Source organism: Corylus avellana, chromosome ca9 (genome assembly GCF_901000735.1).
Source record: "Corylus avellana chromosome ca9, CavTom2PMs-1.0".
In the NCBI taxonomy this organism is placed as follows: domain Eukaryota; kingdom Viridiplantae; phylum Streptophyta; class Magnoliopsida; order Fagales; family Betulaceae; genus Corylus; species Corylus avellana.
The window spans coordinates 4,643,492-4,662,420 of NC_081549.1; the positions used below are offsets into that span (position 1 = coordinate 4,643,492).

Below are 18,929 nucleotides of genomic sequence, written 5' to 3' on the forward strand. Positions count from 1 at the left end.
TGAACACATGTATCAGAATGAGAACCATGGCTAGCCCAAATTCCAAACGCAGCTTCTAAAGGAGCACAACTTGGAAAAGAGGAAGCTTCTATCTGAATATAAACAGGCCGTACAGCCCATATGTCTAATTTATGCATTAAGTTAACAGTAGAACTACCATAGATATGAGAGTAGTTTCTAGAACCATTTAGAAAATATGCTTTTCCTAAAAGACTTGCTACAGCCTCAAGCTTTGCTCATATAGCATTTAAGATTAGTATATCAAGCATATTGCAGTTATTAGGAAGGGCAGTAACCGGTACCTGGATCATTCTCCAACCATCAGACAACAAGTTTTTCTGATTCTCTGGGAGAGAGAGAGAGAGAGAGAGAGAGAGAGATGATCAACAATACTTTAAACAAATAGACAAATAAAGGTCGTAGACAAGAGCCAGAAAAGAAAAACTAACCAGAATCAACGGCTTTAATTTCCCTCATGGTAGCATCAGCTGACATTAAAGGTTTAATAAAGAACTGAGCAAATCTGCACAGCAAACAACAGACATTCTAGGGTCACAATTCTGATAACACTGATGATAATAACAGTCAGCACAAAAATGAAGAGCATCATCTACCTGTCCAAAGCCTCTTCAAAACAATCAGTGTTAACATCAAAATGATAGTTGGTGTGCTCTGAAGCTGTAAAAGCATTTGTTCTGCCACCGTGCTATGTGTCAACAAGATAAATCACATAGAGAATTTGGAATGCCCACATCAGTTAACAATTTTAAGAGGATACCTAATCAACAAATAAAAGCTTCTCAAGGCAGAAAAATATATGCAGGGATAGAGGAGCACTAATGTCAAGTAAAAAAGTCTAAAAAGATAACACTCAGGAAATCGTACCATAGAAAAAACTAAAAGAAAAATGTCATCCCAAGAACCATCTGCTTATCATACAATACATTTTAGTATACAGCAACATTCCCTTCATTCCTCATCTCACCCTCAAAATGCAAGAGACTTATCATACAACAAAACAGTTTCTTTCAAGTTCAACAGCTTGAAATGGCCAGCATTAAAAAAAAATATTGGACTTTGCCCTGCTACTACACAATAAAATTTGGTTGGACAAAAGAAGAGGAAATGAGCGGTAAAAGTAGAAACACGGGGAATTTAGGGGGGTAAGTAGCACCATCCTTGTGTAGTTTGAATCGTCAAACATCAAGAAATGATATGAAGATGCAAGTACCAGCCACAAGGTATAACAGATTGAAAGCGTGTAATTGCACAATGACAGTTCTTTGTTTGGTTGGTGTCTTTAGGGAAGATTCTTACTTTGGATAATCTTAGGAGAAGACAAGTCATCATGGTTAATCGGTGTTGTCTTTGCAAATTGGATGGGGAATCTGTTGATCATCTCCTCCTTCACTGCAAGGTAGCTCGCGCCTTATGGAACACAATTTTGAGTCAATTTGGGCTTTCCTAGGCTATGCTTAACAATGTGGTGGACTTAATGGCTTGCTAGTGGTCTGGGGGCAATTCAAGGAGTGCGGTCGCCTAGAAGATGGTGCCTCTTTGCCTTATGTGGTGCATATGGGGGGAAAGAAACAATAGGAATTTCAATAATCTTGAGAGGACTTTGGAGGAGCTCAAGTCCTATTTCTTTTTTTCCCTCTTCACTTGAACATCTGCTTATTTAGCTCCTTTAGTTACTAGCTATTCAGATTTTCTTGCTCTATTTTCTCCCTAGTCTTAGGCGTTCTCTTGTATATTTCCTGTGTACTAGGGTTGCGCCCTTCTGCACTTTTTGATATATACAACATTACTTATCAAAAAAAAAAAATTTGCACAATGACAGTTCTATAGATCAACTGTTTTACCAAAAAGCAAAGGGGTCTCCAAATTTCAATGTGGTCTACAAAGACCATCTGTAGAGCCTCTCAACATCCACGTAGTTTTCTCCAAGTCATGGAAGTCTTGAAAACTTAAATAGAATACAACAAACTCTTGAATGATACTACTAATCTCACATTACAATTACCTTGTAATCTGGACGCTCAATGAGCACAAACTCTTGTAAATAATTTATCATAACAGATCAAAATTCAACCTGATTTAGGACGATATTTACCTTTATTTTCGGTAAAAACAAAAATAAAGAATATATCAAAAATAATATTGGAGGAGCGCCGCTTTATTAAAATTTTATCCGTTCTCAGACATTGGAAGTACAAAATGAAAGATTTTCACGATTCCCGCTTATTGTCAATTTTATATTAGGATTTTATTTTATTTTGCTAGGACATTAATTTCTTTCCTTAATAGGGTTGGATTTGTTTTAATTATTTTCCTTTCCTTATTAGGATTAGGTTTACTATTGCTACTAGGATTAGATTTACTATTACTACTAGGATTAGGTTTACTTTCTCTACAAGTATTTCTCTTCTACAAATAGGTTAGCTTGTTATGTAAAAGAACTCATTGAATTATTATCAAATCAGAGAATTCTCTCTCAAATACTTTGCGGAGTTTTATTTTTCTTTTAGCCTGCGGGCTTGTTTTATCTTTTGGGTAGAAGATGAAGACGCTTCTCCTTGCAAAATCAAAGACACTGCTCTTTGATTAGTTACCTTAGTCTTCTGCTATGTCAATAGTATTTCCAAACAGGAATTGAAGCACTACTGAGAACAAGGCTTATTGCTCGGTGCTCCCTAATTTTCTTCCAAGTCTTTTTACAGTAACAGTTTAAGAAGTTGCCTCAAGAACCAAAAGACACCTTAATAAGTATTCTTCATACTGACACCAACCAATCACTGCATACAATTGAAAAGTCCATAGCTTACGATACATTTTTATGACTAAAAATATCTTTATTAAAATCAGTAGCATCAGAAATTTGAATGTCGAAGTTAACTGCACAAGAAAATATGCCGGTAGTGCAAGTATTGGATTCATCTTTTACTCATCAAAATAAAAGTTTTACTTCAACTCTGTCCATCTGAAGGCTGAACCACCAGAAATCAGTTCTAGTATAAGGAAGATAAACCAACTCGTTTGTGCGATCAAATCTGAATAAAAATTTCTTTTTGGCTTCACAATCAATAATTCACAATATTGTGATTGGACCATAGAAATTACAATAACTATCATTATATGCATACTCCAATTGAATCAATCATATAAACCAAGAATGTTGGAAATTCGCTTCAAGCATATAATAGTTTCGCTCTCAAAATTCCAAAAATGCCTCATAAATTCACCAAACTCCTGTCAAGAAGAGGCAGTCCTAGACTGGGCGAAAGGATTTCGAGCCTCAAGTTCATGCTTTGTAACCTCTTAATTTCTATTGCTTTTATCAAATTTAGATATTAATGACAAACAAATGGAAAACAGAGAAAAAGAACAAAAATCTATTTATCATCTAATGAAAATCAGCCATGGCAGTAATATTCGAAAAGGCACAGGTGTTGCTTCAAAATATGAACAGTAACTACCTCTGTAATGTACTTGGAGTAACTATCTTCCACTGGGTATTTCTCACTAGCAAAAAACAGCATATGCTCTGCCAAAGAAAACAAAAATTCAAAATGAAATCCATTAAACAGCTTATTTGCTTCTAACCCCACCTCAAAATCTTCATTCTTCACAAATGTAATCCATATTCAAATAAAATTCATCTATCGATAGTAATATATATCAAAATCCAGTATTACACTCATGTTTAAATTAATTATCTGCTCCTTCGTATCACATCAGAAGACAGAAGCCCCCTTTCACTGATCATTCATGCAAAAGTCTCCAATTCTCAAGAAAGACAAAACCAAATTATATCACTTGTGAGTATTTTCCCATAAGAAAAATGCAAACGCACGAACTGACAGAGCGGCATTGCTCTAAAACTAGAGTTTGAAATTGAAACAAAAGAGCACCACCAGATATGTGAATGCAATTGTTCGCTAGACTATACTACTACTGTAAAATAATATCTCAAAACACAAAATTCACCGAGAAAATGGGCGAGTCCCTCGAGGCCTTTGGGGTCGCTGAAAGAGCCCACGCCCACATCCATGGAAGCAGCACACTGCAACAAAAGAACACCACCATCAGAACACAAAGATACAACCCGAAGATTGCTATCAAGGCAATCAAATTAGAAAGAAAGTTAAATCTAAACTCGAATTTAAATAAATATTGGATTGCCTTGTCAGTGTCGGGATCGCTGATGAGGAGGACCTCGAGGGAGTTCTTGAGGACGATCCTCCTGTACTCCCTATTGTCCGTGCGCGCCTTCACTATCTCCGCCCCTTCCTTTCCAACCGCCATGACTGAATTCCTGTGGGATAGAGAATGTCGTCCCACAGATACTCGTACTTATATGAAGGGGAGGTTTTTGCATTTTAGAAAAGTAAATAAATAACAAACTACTCCAACCATAAAATTTAGCAAAATACTTCAAATTATATTTATTTTTATTCCGTATTTTTTTTTTTACATATCCACACAAAGGCAAATTAGTAACGTCTGTTCCGTAAGGCATGATTCACAACAGATTGAATAAATTAAAATAAAATTTTTAATTTTTTCGATATTTATTTTTTTATAAATAAGTTAAGATATTTTCTTATGTCACATCAAAAAGATAATCTAATCAAGTGATATCTTCTTCTTTTATTAAAAAATAAAAATAGAAAGTTCGACCGCGCCCCTAGTTTATAAACCTGGTGAGAAATTATAAAATAAACTTGTATAGACAATATTACTATCTTAGGCAAGTTTAGATCCGAAATCGACAAATGCAATTAATTAATGACCAAAGCTACAATAAAATAAAAATTGTCAAAGCAAACTTACTTTACACTTTACACGAATGAAAAATAAAATAAAAATTGTCAAAGCAAACTTACTTTACACTTTACACGAATGAAAAATAAAATAAAAATTGTCAAAGTAAACATATAGGACAACCATGACAACAGTCAACGAACACATCAACACCGAGCAAGCGCCACATTGGGAAAAAAAAAAAAAAAAAAACAAACAAAGGAAGACCAAAACAAACAGTTGGTCCCCTACCCAGTTGTATTGCAGAACTGGCTTGTGCATGCGTGCTCTTAATTACACATATAATATTTAATCAATTTTTATTCCTATTTTTTTAAGGGCGGAATCACATGATGACTCAAATTTTTTTTTAAATGTCCTTATAATCCTTTTAAAATGAAAATTCCACCGTCTAAATTTTTTAGTTTTTTAGTTTTATCTCTCCAAACTTCAAATAATAATAGTTACGCCCTTGTATCTTTTAATCTTGCACCTGGGCCCTGGTGAACCACAATATTGGCTCCATGCCCCTCCACCCACTACTTAAGAATGAACAAATTATTCCATATAATGTGTTAGTGCAACGGGACATTGTCTTATTGGTCCCTCCTAAAATGATTATTGATACATTAATGTGATACGCCATTATCACATCAGCAAAAATGAAAAATTGATCAATCCCTCTCATGGGTGGCTGACCATCATTTTGAGAGTGATCAACTACCTTGACGGAACTTCAAAGGAGATCGTGACCATTCCAATGTTTGATATATATAGTAGTTACAAGCTTGCAGCCACTAAATCTCTCATGATTTAGTATAGTCAAATGAAAGTGGTTGTAGTATTACTAAGTTTAAAATAGTCAATTTTTCACTTATGACAACTCCACAAAAATGGGAATTGAAGTGGGTTCTTAGTAAACTTTTTATATGAAAATTGGTAATACATTTCGTTAAGAAGTATTAGGGAGCAAAACAAATGAACTCAAAAAATTTTCTAAACTGATGTGGCAAAGGTTTTTAAATTAAAAAAAATGCAATTCTCTTTCTCTTGTCTGCCACTCACGATCTGCCATATCAGTTTGAATTTTTTTTTTTTTTTTTTTCATTTGTTTGGCTCCCTAGCACTCACCAATTTTGTTGGTGCAATTTTTAAAACAGTTAGACCATAACCTTTGTAGATAAAATCTCTATGAGTCTCACTTAATCTACCCTTACATGGAAGAAAATCAAGCTATTAAAGAAAAATAATTATGGATCTTCTCCTTGTGGAAACTAAGCACTCATATGGTTATTATTATTAATACGATATATATGAAAAATCCAACTCAAATATAACCACTACATAGATAACAATTGCATCATTAAAGATTTTCGTATAAAAGAAGAATACACATCCCAACATATGCGGGGCTAGGATATTTTATTGAGATTCAACCTTTTGAACATGTAGCTCGACAAGGAATTAGAGACAAAACATTATAAAAGGGAAGCAAGACATCAAATAAAGAGACTCCAGGTATTTCAAACGTTATGCTAATTTAAGCATCGAAGTTTCTCTGATCTTTCAAAAATTAGTGGATTTGATGACTTTTTTTATTTATTTTGCAGATAGCCAATTGCTAATACAGTAGCACATTTAATAAAGTAGAGTTGAGAGGAAAAAGGAAAACAGAGAGGAGATAGGAAAAATACATTATTGAACTAAATTATAATTATCTATTTATCTTGAAAGCTCTTTATAGTATCCCAAGTTCAGTTTTTAACATATCGCGTCATATTTGAAGAAATGTTCACAAAAAAACACTAAACTTTATATGACTCCCATGACCTTTCTATAAAGAAAGTTCAGTAGTACGTGAGTAGTAGTGACGAACATTTCGCCGTTACAAAACCCCTGCTTTCATAGAGAAATATAAATCTTGTAATTAACTCAACATTATTCAAGAACGGTGAACCCACTGTCGTATTAGCCGATTAAAAAAAAAAAACTATGATTTAATAGACAGGAAATACCCTAACATTATCCAAGACTGGACCGCACATATGGCCATAGTCGTGAAGCCTGGTGTGATAGTAGGCACTGAAAAACGTTATCCTCGTCCTAGCCGAGATTGCTTGGAACTTGAAACTTGCAGACACGAACCCTCCTTTTCCTCGAGACACGTAAGGAACTTTCAAAGTTTGCTTGGCAGCAAAGGCTTCGACCATCATGGAGCCATGGCAGGCGTTCTTTGCGTCTCCGATGGTGAATGTGAGGTTGTAGAACTTGTCAGGGAATGTTCTGATGATTTGGGCGATGGCGCTTTCTCGGCCGGCGACCAATTCGACTGCGGCCAGCCCCGAGGGAACGAAGAAGTGCTTCTTGTCGATGAACTTCACCGGTTTCAGGGACTCGATGATCCACCCGGGGAGTGGTGAAATTTGGTCGAGTTGCTTGGGAGGGAGGAGGATTCCTGTTGAGAAGTTCTTGAACACATGCGGGCCAATTTCGAAGCCACCGTTTTTCACGAGGCTACCTGCAGCATGGTGGAGAGGCACGAAATGAGAAATATAATTCAGGGCTTGTTTTGGCAAATTTCTATGAAATTCTTTTCGTTTTTTCAAAAGGTTGAAAACACTTCATATATATATATATATATATATATATATATATATGACAATAAAATCTCTACAAGCTGTTAGTCTAGGTCAAAACGCACCGTTTCACTCGCTAAAATATTAATTTTAAAAAAAAAAATTAAATTTTAAAATTTTAATCCCTGTCCTTTCTTTTTTTTTTAATTTTTTTTAGATTTAAATTTTAAAATTAAATTTTAAAAAAAAAATTAATATTTTACTGAGGTGAAACGGTGCGTTTTGACCTAGACTAACGGCTATTAAAAAATTTTGACAACAGGGGTTTTATTGTCATTTCGATTAACCCAGAGAGTAAAAAGTCTAAAAAAAAACTTAGGGATTTAACAATTTTAGAGGGTTGACGTAGAGACTTATTATATAATTACCCAATAACTAAACTCATAAAGGTATGGAACATGCCTCGTTACATATAAAAAGAATTATAAAAACCAAATTTGTTTGGCAACCCAACAATAATAGCCAATTAGCCATATTTGTTTGTAGTGGCGGATATAAAGGGGGGCGGGCAGGGGCACCCGCTCCTCCAAAAAAATTTTAAAATTATTATTTTAGTTACACCCCTCATAATACGACTTCTTAGATCTGCCCGATTTGTTTGGACCCGTAATCCCCTTATGGTAGCTACTAGATCTATTCCCAAATTTGTATATTGGCTACTAGCTACCGAACTATCTTCCAAGGGGTGGCATGTACCACCGGTAGAGGCAAGCTCCAATAGATTTTTTTTTTTCTTCTTTTATTTTTTGGAAAACACTTCTTAGTTTTTTACTTTTTAAAAACACTTAAGAAAAAAAAAAAAAACTCAAAACCCCTCATAAACGATAAAATTGTTTAAATAAAATATAAATGCAGGCAATTGGAAAAAGGGTGATGGTAAACTAATGGGTGAACTAGAACTTCACGTGAAGAGGTAAAACTTAAAAATATATATATGAGGAGTAAAAAATTAGTTTTGGGTTCCATCTCATAAAAAGATAAAAATTTAAAGGACTTTTCAAAATTTTAAAAGCTTTTTTAGAATTTTTGTGGGCTAGCTAGAAACCCATGCCCAAAGAGTGATTCTGCCCTAATGACGGTAGATAAATAGTTTTGGACCTAAAAAAAAAGTATATTTTAAAATGAGTAATATTGCACCCATAAATTAACTTTTGGGGAAACATCATTTTAGACCACGTTTTGAAAATACACCTTTAAATTTTAAAAACATTTAATTTCACCTTATAAACTTTCAATTTGATGCAATGTACCAATTCTGTTAGTTTTTAAACGTTAAAAGTGATAAATGACTATTATACCCCTGATTTTTTTTTTTATAAAATTTCAAATTTACCCTTAATTTTAAATAAAAACTAAAAAAATAAAATCATGAGGTGACCACGGTTGGGTCACCTTTTTTTTCTTTTTTCTTTTTTTTTTAAACAAAAACAAATATTTAAGGGTAATTTAGTTTTTTTAAGGGTTTCTATTAAGATTTAACGGCAACAATTGACGAAGGGGTAAATTGCATCAAATTAAGAGTTCAAGGAATGAAATTAAGAGTTTTTGAAATTTATGAGATCTTCTAAAAAACGCGTGGTAGTTCAATAGTCCTTTGTGAAGTTTTTCCCTTCACTTTTTTATGATTTGTTGAGTCAACATGTTATTGGAATTTGGATCTATGTCTATGACTCAATCACAAAATAAATAAATAAAGTTTTAAAAGAGTACTTTCTTCTAAAACACATATAATATCCAAAGCAAGGGTAAAATATGTGTATGAGAGACAAGATCATATACCAAGCCGCCTAAGGGCATTCACATCCACCTCAGTGCAGTAGATGTTTAACTAAATTTAATTTAAAAAATCACATTTATCTATTTTAGCTATCTATTTTTTACATTCAGCTCAACATTTTAACTTATTATTTTTATTATCTCATTTAAATAATCTTTCCTTATCATTTAAATATATTTCTCTATTTTTCTATTTTATTCTTTTTTTATTTATTTATTTTTCCTTCATAACATCAAAACCGTAGAATAAGCATCCAACGGTTTGAAAATGGGCATCAAAACCGTAGCACATGCAAGGGGAGAGAGAGAATAAGTTTTAATATAGGTGAGAAGTTGTAGTGGGAAATGTTTATTATTAAAATGGCAAATTTTATATTATTTTGGTATGCATAGCCGACGCTACTGTAGCTCCTCAGCAGATGCTAGGCCATTCTAGCCAGCCGGATGGGGGAGATTTTTAGCATCTTGGCTCAGCAAAAAGACTATTCTGCTTAACCGGATGTGAATGCTCTAAAAGTAGAAGATGCGTAACCTAAAACTTCAAAGCAATCAAAGATGACAAGGCATGAAGGCAACATACCTTTAGTATACATGAGGGGCGGCAGCTCCTTGATTGCAATGGCATCCAAGAGTGGTCCACAGCTGGGATCCTCCTGAACCCCAGGGTTGTGGAAGGTCACCTTAACAACCTTAGATGTTGCCTTGAAAGCCCAAGCGTAAGTGTCACCCCCTTGACTATCATAAATGGTCTGAATCGAAAGCTCTGCCGACTGACCGGGAACTGAGACCATCAACACCTCGTCTTGGGCGCAAGTCCTTGTGGCTCCAAAGGTGAGCGAGTAGATTGAGCCCACATTGACCGTCACATTCTGAGAGATGGACGCCTCGTTGCCTAGTCTCGCCGCGTGAACCCCGCGAGGAATGGCGAAAAAGAAGCCGCCCGGCTGCGGCCCTCCTGAGACGTACTCCACCAAGCCGTTGATTTCCCATTTCGGGAGAGAGTATTTCCCTACGATCACCGTCTTCTTGAGGTTTGCTTTCGCGGGTGATTCTTCAAAGTCCCCGTTTGGGAGCAGCCCTGAACGCACAACAAATAAACAATGAAACGAACAAAAAAATTAAAATGCCCTTTTTTTATTAAGAAAACAAGTGCAAGGAGTTAGCTGTTTATACCATCGAGATGCAGAGTGGTAGCTGGAGAAGCAGAACCAATATTGCAAAGAGAGAAGAAAAACACAAGACAAAGAGAAAGAAACAATGCCATGGTGGTATGGTTTGCAGTGGAAGAAGCACCAAGAAAGTGCCTCTAAATAGACAAAGAGGCACCTCAAAGTGTGAGATTTTAAAACCCAAATGATAGGTGGGACAATATTTATAATGCAATAAGTTTTTGAAAGAAAGGAATAGGCAAAGCAGCTTAGAAAAAAAGAAGGGAAGAGGCAAAGTAGATGAGAGCCCATGTTAAAGGGCCACCAAATTAGCCGTGGGATGTGTCGGATTGTCGGTGTTTTTTTCCAAACTTTTGTCTCACTTTTCCATATTGTTCTTAATGTGTATGCTCGACCCCCCATGGCACTCCATAGGTTGCCGTGATTTGCTCCATAAAATCCTCCATTTCAATGTTCTTATCCTGTTCAAAATCAAGTCGCTATGCCAAGTGTCTTCATTATAAGATAACACTAAAAGAAAGTGTGATTGATATATAATTACAGCTTATTGATGTACAATTTTCGTACAAACTTTGACTTATTAGTAAAAGGGCATGTGCTAAACTTTGGTTTCAGCAATTAAGTAAACGGTTGGAAAAACAGGGCATGTGAGAATCAGACAATTAAAGAAAGTCGCTGAGAATACTTAACGGTAATGACTGAACTACAATTTAAATTTATCTCTTAAATAAATATTGTCTCTTACTTTATATAATAAGTTTTAATTTTGTCTTCAAGATATAATATGTCACAAAAATAATAAGCCTGTGGGCTGTGGCTGCCAATGCGACCGACTAGCCTACCCAAAAATAGGAGGAAAAATATTATTTGAGAGATAAAAATTATTTGTTTTATCAAGTACATTGGAAATGATTTTAAGTTTTCTGTTGGAACTAGTGGTTCATATTCTCTTAGGCATAAAGAGTAATATTTGACTGCTAGTGGTTCGAACTACGTAAATTCGTGTCTCGACTCTCTCTTTTCAATTTCATATTATTCATCATTATTGTATACGGTAACAATATTTTTTAAAAAAATTAATTACAGTTAATGCATGTGGTTAGGGTTTTCATTTTTGGCCATATGCCATGGAGTGTGGTCCAATACAACACCCATGTTCTCCTCACTGTTGAACTTGAAAAACTAGAGATAATCATATTTAACAATAGAAGAAAAGAAATGGATTCTCCACCCAGAGAGAGAGGAAAGGCAAAAAGGGGGAGGGAGGAGGGATTAGGGAAGAGGAGATTAAGGATAGTCACTCTATACATATTCTCGTTTAAGGTCACATTTATCTGATTATTTACAAGCTTCCCTCTCTTGTTCGTGTAAAAGCATTAGCAGCAGTTTCTTTTAATTTTTACAAAACGAGGCCATAAACAAAACTCTAGTTTAATGGAGCTTGATTGATGTCTTGGAAAATTCCTCATCACTGTTTGATGCTACTACTTCTTTTAATTGTGAATTTTGACCTTACTGATTGTTAAATCAAGATTTCTCCCATATTTTCTGGTGATTTTCTTTGATATGCCTCTTTTTGTCTTTGATTTGCTCCTCGCTGCCTCTGTGTTGTCTCGTGCTGACTACTGACTCCATCATTTGTGAAAAATGGGTATCTTCTGCCATGTCAAGATGTAATTTTTGGGTACTATATTTTATATAAATTGTATAATAATGGAAAAGATAGAATGGAATGAACGAAAATGATGGAATTCAACTCATCAGGGGAGTGCTACTTAGGGCGTTAGGGGCGACTCAATATAAATTAAGACATGAAGCAAAAAGTTAAATGAGACATTTTAATTATAATATAATAATATAATGAATTTGTATATTAAATATAAATTATTAAAAAACACTTCTTCTCGTTTTTTTACATGCAAAATTACTAATTAATATTTGTATTCAAGATTTGAGTAAGGATGATGAAAAAAATAAGTGGCCTAAATTGTCTATACTATTGAATCGGCTGTGCTTGAGGCCACGTTAAAGGGTAATTAATCAATTGAAATTATGTATGGCATTTCTCTTGAATTTATATTTGCAGACAACTCATATAACTACACATTGGATCAAGATCTACAGTAGTTATATGTCAAATTGAGATGGTTTTTATATGAGAAGTGTTAGAACATCTATCTCGGTCCTTCTTCTATTTTATTTATTTTTTTATTTTATAAAATTAACTATTAGTTCTATCTTTAGTTAGGTGAATTTTATAAATTTAATGGTTGATTATTATATTTTTTTAAATATGGAGAATGACGAAAAACAAAATCAGGGTAGCTAGCATGGATAGGATCCCCTCAAATTAGAGGGATCTCCAAGACTCCAATTATCTCCGATAACCAATTTGGATAGTTCATTTTCATCCAACGGTTCGGATTGGTCCACTAAAATAAAATAATAAACTATTATTTTAATTAAAAAACTAAATCAAAATTAAAATAAAAAAAAAAGAGATGGGAGAGAAATGGTGGTTGGCCACTCTGTTGAGAGCCTAGGGGTGGCCAAAGGCTGGTTGTCTGGGGTGGCCGCGAATAATTGCGATTCACCCCAGGGCCATGGGGTGACTTCAACCATGGCCCTGGGGTGGCCAAGGACCAATTGAGGGTAGTCTAACCACCTCCAAAGGTCAAGGAGTGGCTTGGTTTGGGGTAGCCAAAGCCACCCTTAAGCTCTCAACAGGGGTGGCCGGCCACTACTTAGGGTGGCTAGCTACCCATTTCTCTCCCATTTCTTTTTTTATTATTTTAATTTTGATTTAGTTTTTTAATTAAATTAATAATTTATTATTTTATTTTAGTTGACTAATTTGGACCGTTGGATAAAAATGAACAATCCAAATTACTAATAGTAGAGAATCAGAAATCCTCTCTAATTGGAGGGGATCTGATCCAGCTAGCATTCCTATTCTACAGAAACTCTCTCACACAACATAATGTACGGCACCCCAATTGCTAGGATGCTAATTTCCGTGAAGAATACCTGAACACTTAAAAAAAAAAAAAAAAAGTTGGTCTAAGTACCCAACAGAAACTAGGATACCTCTCCGGTTTATTTCTCTTTTTAGACAAAAAATATACCTCTACTATAATGGATATTATCTAATTATTCAAATGAAAGAGATATTATCTTATTCAAATAAAATTATCCAATTTAAGTGGATAGAGAAATCCTCCGATTTAAATAAATAGGGTATTACCCAATTCAAATGGAAAGCATAAATCCTAATTCCAGGAAAGTACTACCCAAACGCCTCCAATTAAATCCCTTGCATTCTAGGGATTGCGTTCTGTCAGCTTCTCTCTCTGGTCAAGATGGTGAGGCAGCCGATACATTTCGATCCGAATCGTTTCTTTCACTTTTTCGCGTTATTTGGTTCTGCTTCATTTTCTTAGATTTTGATGGCTTCCTTGTAACTTGGAGTGTTCAGGTTCTTCAAAACGACATCGATCTGCTCAATCCTCCGGCCGAGCTTGAGAGACGGAAGCACAAGCTCAAGCGTCTCGTGCAATCTCCCAACTCTTTCTTCATGGTAATTATCCCTATTATTCTTTTATTCTTCAATTCTAATTTTTTTTTTTCTAGAAGCTTATTTGGTTTGAATTTTGATCAGGATGTGAAGTGCCAGGGTTGCTTCAACATGTAAGTTCCGCTCTTAATTCCTTGTGATAAAACTTGTTATGCTTATCTGTGCTCGTCATTTTTAATGCATTGGATTGCATGATTAATTATACAATTGTTTGTTTGTTTTCGAAATTGAACAATAAAATTTAAATAAATAAATAAATAAGTAACGGATTATAAATTGAATGCAGAACGACGGTGTTCAGTCACTCGCAAACGGTGGTGGTGTGTGGAAACTGCCAGACGGTTCTGTGCCAGCCGACTGGTGGGCGTGCTAGGCTTACCGAGGGTTGCTCTTTCAGAAGGAAGAATGATTGATTCATTCTGAGCTGTTTGCTTAGTAGAGTTCCTTTGGGGCACGCCTGCTTTTTGTTTAGAAATCGGTTATTACTTTAGGAACAAGTTTTGGACATCTTTTGTTACATTGTTGTTGGTATCTTAATTATTTTTGGTGAAATGGAGCTCGGTTTTGTTAATTATATCCTTACCCTATTTGTCATGCTCGTTGCTTTTCTTACGTTGCGTTTTCTTATGTGCCTTGAAGTCTTTTTGCCTTGTAATGTTATTGACAATCCCAACCAGTGTGATTTGATTGTTTTCGCAATTATACTTTTTAGGGCTGCTCTTTCGAAGTGGCTCTTGTTGAATCCTTTTTTGCACATGTTCTCATCATCTTTATCAGCTTGAAATGCTCTGTTAACATCTTAGAGGTACATTTAATGCTTGAAATGCCTGGGGATTTGATGACCGATATACATATATTTTGGATGACAAATTACTTTGTTATGTGATTTCTTTTAGATGATGATCAATATGCTGGGACTTCTCTTCTAAAATGTCTTATTAGAGGTGTTTTATTTGGATTTTTCATTTTGTTAGCATGATGTTGGCAAGACTTCCTGTCTATAATTTTTTTGGAAGGAGTTGCACAAACTGGGACCTTTTTAATTGTCCTGCGTCGATGTTTCAATTATATCAATTGGATTTTATGCCAGGATTTTTGCAAGAAGTTTTTATGCCAATTGGGTTTTTACAAGCCTTTTAGTAGTTATGTTTCATTTATATCATCAATGTATAGAGGCAGAGATGCACATATGCAGTCTTTTTTTCTTTTTCTTTTTATTGTGTTATTAGACATTCAATATTCCTGTGTAGCTTGATTTTTTTTTTTTTTTAATTCAATTGTTGGTTTTGATGAGGCGCGTTAGTAGTGATCAATAAATTTGATTAAAATGCTTTCTGGAATTTCTTAGGGTTTTTGTGAGTCCTAATAACTGAACGCTTGGTTGAACCTGGCTCTTGTGGCTCAGATCAAATCTGCCTTTAAATATCAAAGACTTGTAATAACATGGATTTGATTTGAAGTCTATTTACTGTGGTTGATTAGGATCCTCTCTGAGTTTCTTTAGTCTCTGGGTGCTAAACAGCCTAAACTGCTCGTGTCTGTAAATGATGTGTTGTTCTTGATGTTGTAAATAGAAAATTCCTGCTGACATGGTAACTGCTTCTGTATTGTAATGCAATACCTAGTAACTAGCAATGTGTGGAAGCTGCTTGGGTTTGCAAGATTCTGATACTTACCGATCATCTTTATTTCAAATGAAATTGATAGTATTAATTTCATGGTTAGAATTTAAAGTTGGTGCATTGAATGGTTTACATGATTTTATATTATTTAGTTTTTTAAAAGACGTGCTAACATTTCTGTGATGTACACCATTAAATGCATTAATTTTAAAATCCTGATAATTAAATCTATTTCACTTGAAATGGAGAGATGCTATTCCGGGTTTATAGATTTATGTGGACTTCTAATTTAACGGTGGAAGTTCAAGTAGAAAACATTCTAGTTTGCCTTAATTTTGTTTCCTGGACAGAAACTCTTAAGCTAAATTGAGAAGCTGGTGCCATTGGCTACTAGCTGAGAATTGATTGCACCCCAGAGCATACTGATATATGGTGTGCCCTGCTGCTCCAATGTTCTTCCGAATATTTTGATTCTCTTAGTTGCTAAACACAAAAGATCTGTATCCTTCAATACTGTGCTAGATTTGGTGTAGGTTAGCTATTGCGTGGCCCTTTCTTTTCTAATTTAAGTGATGGCGACCTAGAAGGGATTATATCAGTGGATCTAATTAAAGTGATGGCGACCTAAAAGGGATTATATCTGTGGATGCTGAATCATCGTAGTAAATTTGCCTAACCACCAATTAATATATTCATCCATGGATATGGAAGATCAGAATTTGATTTAGATTATAGTTTTATAGATATAATAGTGTATATATTGCTACTATATAATATATATGAGTAATGTTATATCTCTTGACTATCTTGTTAATCCACTATTGGATTTTTTTTTTCTTAAAAAGAAAAAAAAAAAAGATTTATACAATGTTGTGAGATAGTGATACTTAAATGATGTGAAATGTCATATTATTAAATGTCTTAAACAAAGTCTCAACCGTACAATTTAAATCAATGTCTTCATCAACTTTTCTTATATAATTTCTTTGTTGTCGTCTTAAACTGCAGTTGTGTAGGCTTGGAATTGATTTATTATATAAACAAAAATAAATCCAGTAACTTTCATTATATATTTCTTCCAATGGGTCAAGAGCCATATCCTTGTTGAAAGTCATTCCTTTTGCATAATTTTATTAGTTAATTTAGGCGACAATGAGAAAGTAATGTAGGGTTTGATGAAGAATTATTTTAGGGTAAAAGAAAGTAACAAATGGCAAAATATTCAACGATAAAATGCTCAAAGAGAAAAAAAAAAAAAAAAAAAAGTAAATAAATAGAGGAAAAAGTTTGCATACTCTTGCAAACTACTGACCAATTGTTACTGTTCTCTCAAACTTTAATTCATCAATGTCTCTTCCTATCAAAAATTGTCAATGTCCCTCAAAGTCAAAAAAAGATATAAATGATTTTTTTTTTTTTTTTTAATATGACAAAAACACTTCTATAAACTTGAAAAAGGAAACTACAATTTTTTTTTAAAAAAATAGAAGTGGTCATCGAACCAAACCCTAGTGTCTGGGGCTGGCTTGTCCATCCTCGAATCATATGAGGGTGGCTAGAAAACCCTCGGAGGTGATTCGGTCACTCTAGTTATTTAAAAAAAAAACTTTAAATTTTTTAAAATATTTTTAGTAAGGGTATTTTTGTCATTGCAGGAAAATTGATTTTTTTTTTTTTTTGATAGTTTGAGCCTTGAGGGAGGACATAAACAGTCTAATGTTTTTTTTAATGGGCGGAGGTGATTCGGTCACTCTAGTTATTTAAAAAAAAACTTTAAATTTTTTAAAATATTTTTAGTAAGGGTATTTTTGTCATTGCAGGAAAATTGATTTTTTTTTTTTTTTTGGTAGTTTGAGCCTTGAGGGAGGACATAAACAGTCTAATGTTTTTTTTAATGGGATATGTTGACTTTTCCCAAAAATAAACTATATGCTACTACTAGTGTTTGTAATAGACGGGTTTGATCTCTGATGAGGCTCTAGCTAGGTTGATTACTGCTCAAATTTCTCCAATAATTTATAAAGTTATAAACACCTACGAACCACCCAAGTTGTGATGTGAAGCAGAATATAAACGTACTAATATAAATATGATATTTTAAAGTTGTGTTGATGTTCCATAAGGTGTACGTTATTACATGTACATTTGTATATGAATATATATGTTTATTAAAACTAAATTATAAAATTCGAAACAAAAATTATGTGTTTAATCATTCAGTTCCTATTTTTACAGACTTGGTAAAGTTGAATGACTATATCTATAAACACTATTTTTACATGACTTGTTGATATTAAATAGAACAACTTCAGTGCTGCAATCGTTGGGTGAATCATGAATGATACAAATATTCATATTATTATATATTGGGGTTTTGAGTTATTGGAGTAAACTAAAGATAAGGTAGCATTTTCTTCCCAATGACCCTTCCCTTATTTCATTTTTTTTTTTCTTTAGTATACTTGACTTAATCATTGTAAGCTCTGCATTGGCTTTCATACTGACAGTATCTACAATCCATTTCGACCATGCGAAAATAAGCCTCATTAGTTACAAAGATATAAATAACAACAAAGAATATAAAATTTGTAATGGTTTTTTGTTTTCTAATTCCTTTGGTTATAAGCTTCTAATAATTTATATACATTTGACAAGTTTTGATGGTCATCTAAAATGTGTATAAGATGATCTATGAAAACAATAAATGTGTTCCACTTGACCACAACAAAATGATTGTAATGAATCTTTGCAAATAATATTTGGTTTATGTGTTGTAGTTTTATAGATATGTATGATAAAAGCTTTACAATGCAAATTTTTAATTTACAGAGTTTTAAAACACAAAATTTTACTTAAAACTTGATTTATTGAAAGAAATCAAATGTTTGCATAACAATTTCAATATAAGAAAATCATACATAAATTTACTCACCCACAACTATCTATTAAATTACTAACTAGAGAGAATCATTGTTATATATTTCCTCGTTTCCAAGTTCTATTAATGACTTCCCAATCAACCTATCGAGACTGATATTTTAATTGTTGAATGCTTTATTGATCAAAGCACTATGTGTTAGAATTGTTTTGCAATTTGTTTGAATGGTAAAAAAAATAAAAATAAAAAAGAGACCAAGACAAAGCCAGTCGTCGGCAAAAAAAAAGAGACTAAGACATCAATCGGCCAAAAAAAAAAAAAAAAAAAATTCATGATTAAGAATAACAAAGCCAGTCGTCGTTGATAATATTAATATTAGCGACACCGTTTTGAGTTATTGCTAGTGATAATTATGAGCAATGACTTTTTAGGCCGTCAATTGGCATTCGCGACGACATATTTTCAACAACA

At 33.8% G+C, this 18,929-nt stretch overlaps 3 protein-coding genes across 3 annotated transcripts in view; 1 reads left to right on the forward strand and 2 right to left on the reverse strand.

Annotated features, from left to right (window-relative positions):
- Positions 1-4,359, reverse strand: part of LOC132191769 (insulin-degrading enzyme-like 1, peroxisomal) — a 38,061-nt gene extending 33,702 nt beyond the window's left edge. Inside the window, 6 exon segments of the mRNA XM_059606860.1 lie at positions 303-346; positions 450-523; positions 615-706; positions 3,477-3,544; positions 3,988-4,063; positions 4,183-4,359. Of these exon segments, the coding sequence (XP_059462843.1) occupies positions 303-346; positions 450-523; positions 615-706; positions 3,477-3,544; positions 3,988-4,063; positions 4,183-4,305 (477 nt within the window). The 5' untranslated portion in view covers positions 4,306-4,359.
- Positions 4,360-6,594: 2,235 nt separating this feature from the next.
- LOC132161780 (protein DUF642 L-GALACTONO-1,4-LACTONE-RESPONSIVE GENE 2-like) lies at positions 6,595-10,542 on the reverse strand. The gene is made up of 3 exons (XM_059571962.1): positions 10,389-10,542; positions 9,796-10,293; positions 6,595-7,321 (listed from the first exon to the last, which is right to left on the reverse strand). Exons 1-3 carry the CDS (start codon positions 10,477-10,479, stop codon positions 6,801-6,803), a joined length of 1,110 nt encoding a protein of 369 aa, XP_059427945.1. The 5' UTR covers positions 10,480-10,542; the 3' UTR covers positions 6,595-6,800.
- Positions 10,543-13,574: 3,032 nt separating this feature from the next.
- On the forward strand, positions 13,575-14,529 carry LOC132161682 (small ribosomal subunit protein eS27y-like). The gene is made up of 4 exons (XM_059571855.1): positions 13,575-13,746; positions 13,860-13,961; positions 14,043-14,071; positions 14,245-14,529. Exons 1-4 carry the CDS (start codon positions 13,744-13,746, stop codon positions 14,369-14,371), a joined length of 261 nt encoding a protein of 86 aa, XP_059427838.1. The 5' UTR covers positions 13,575-13,743; the 3' UTR covers positions 14,372-14,529.
- Positions 14,530-18,929: the final 4,400 nt, after the last annotated feature.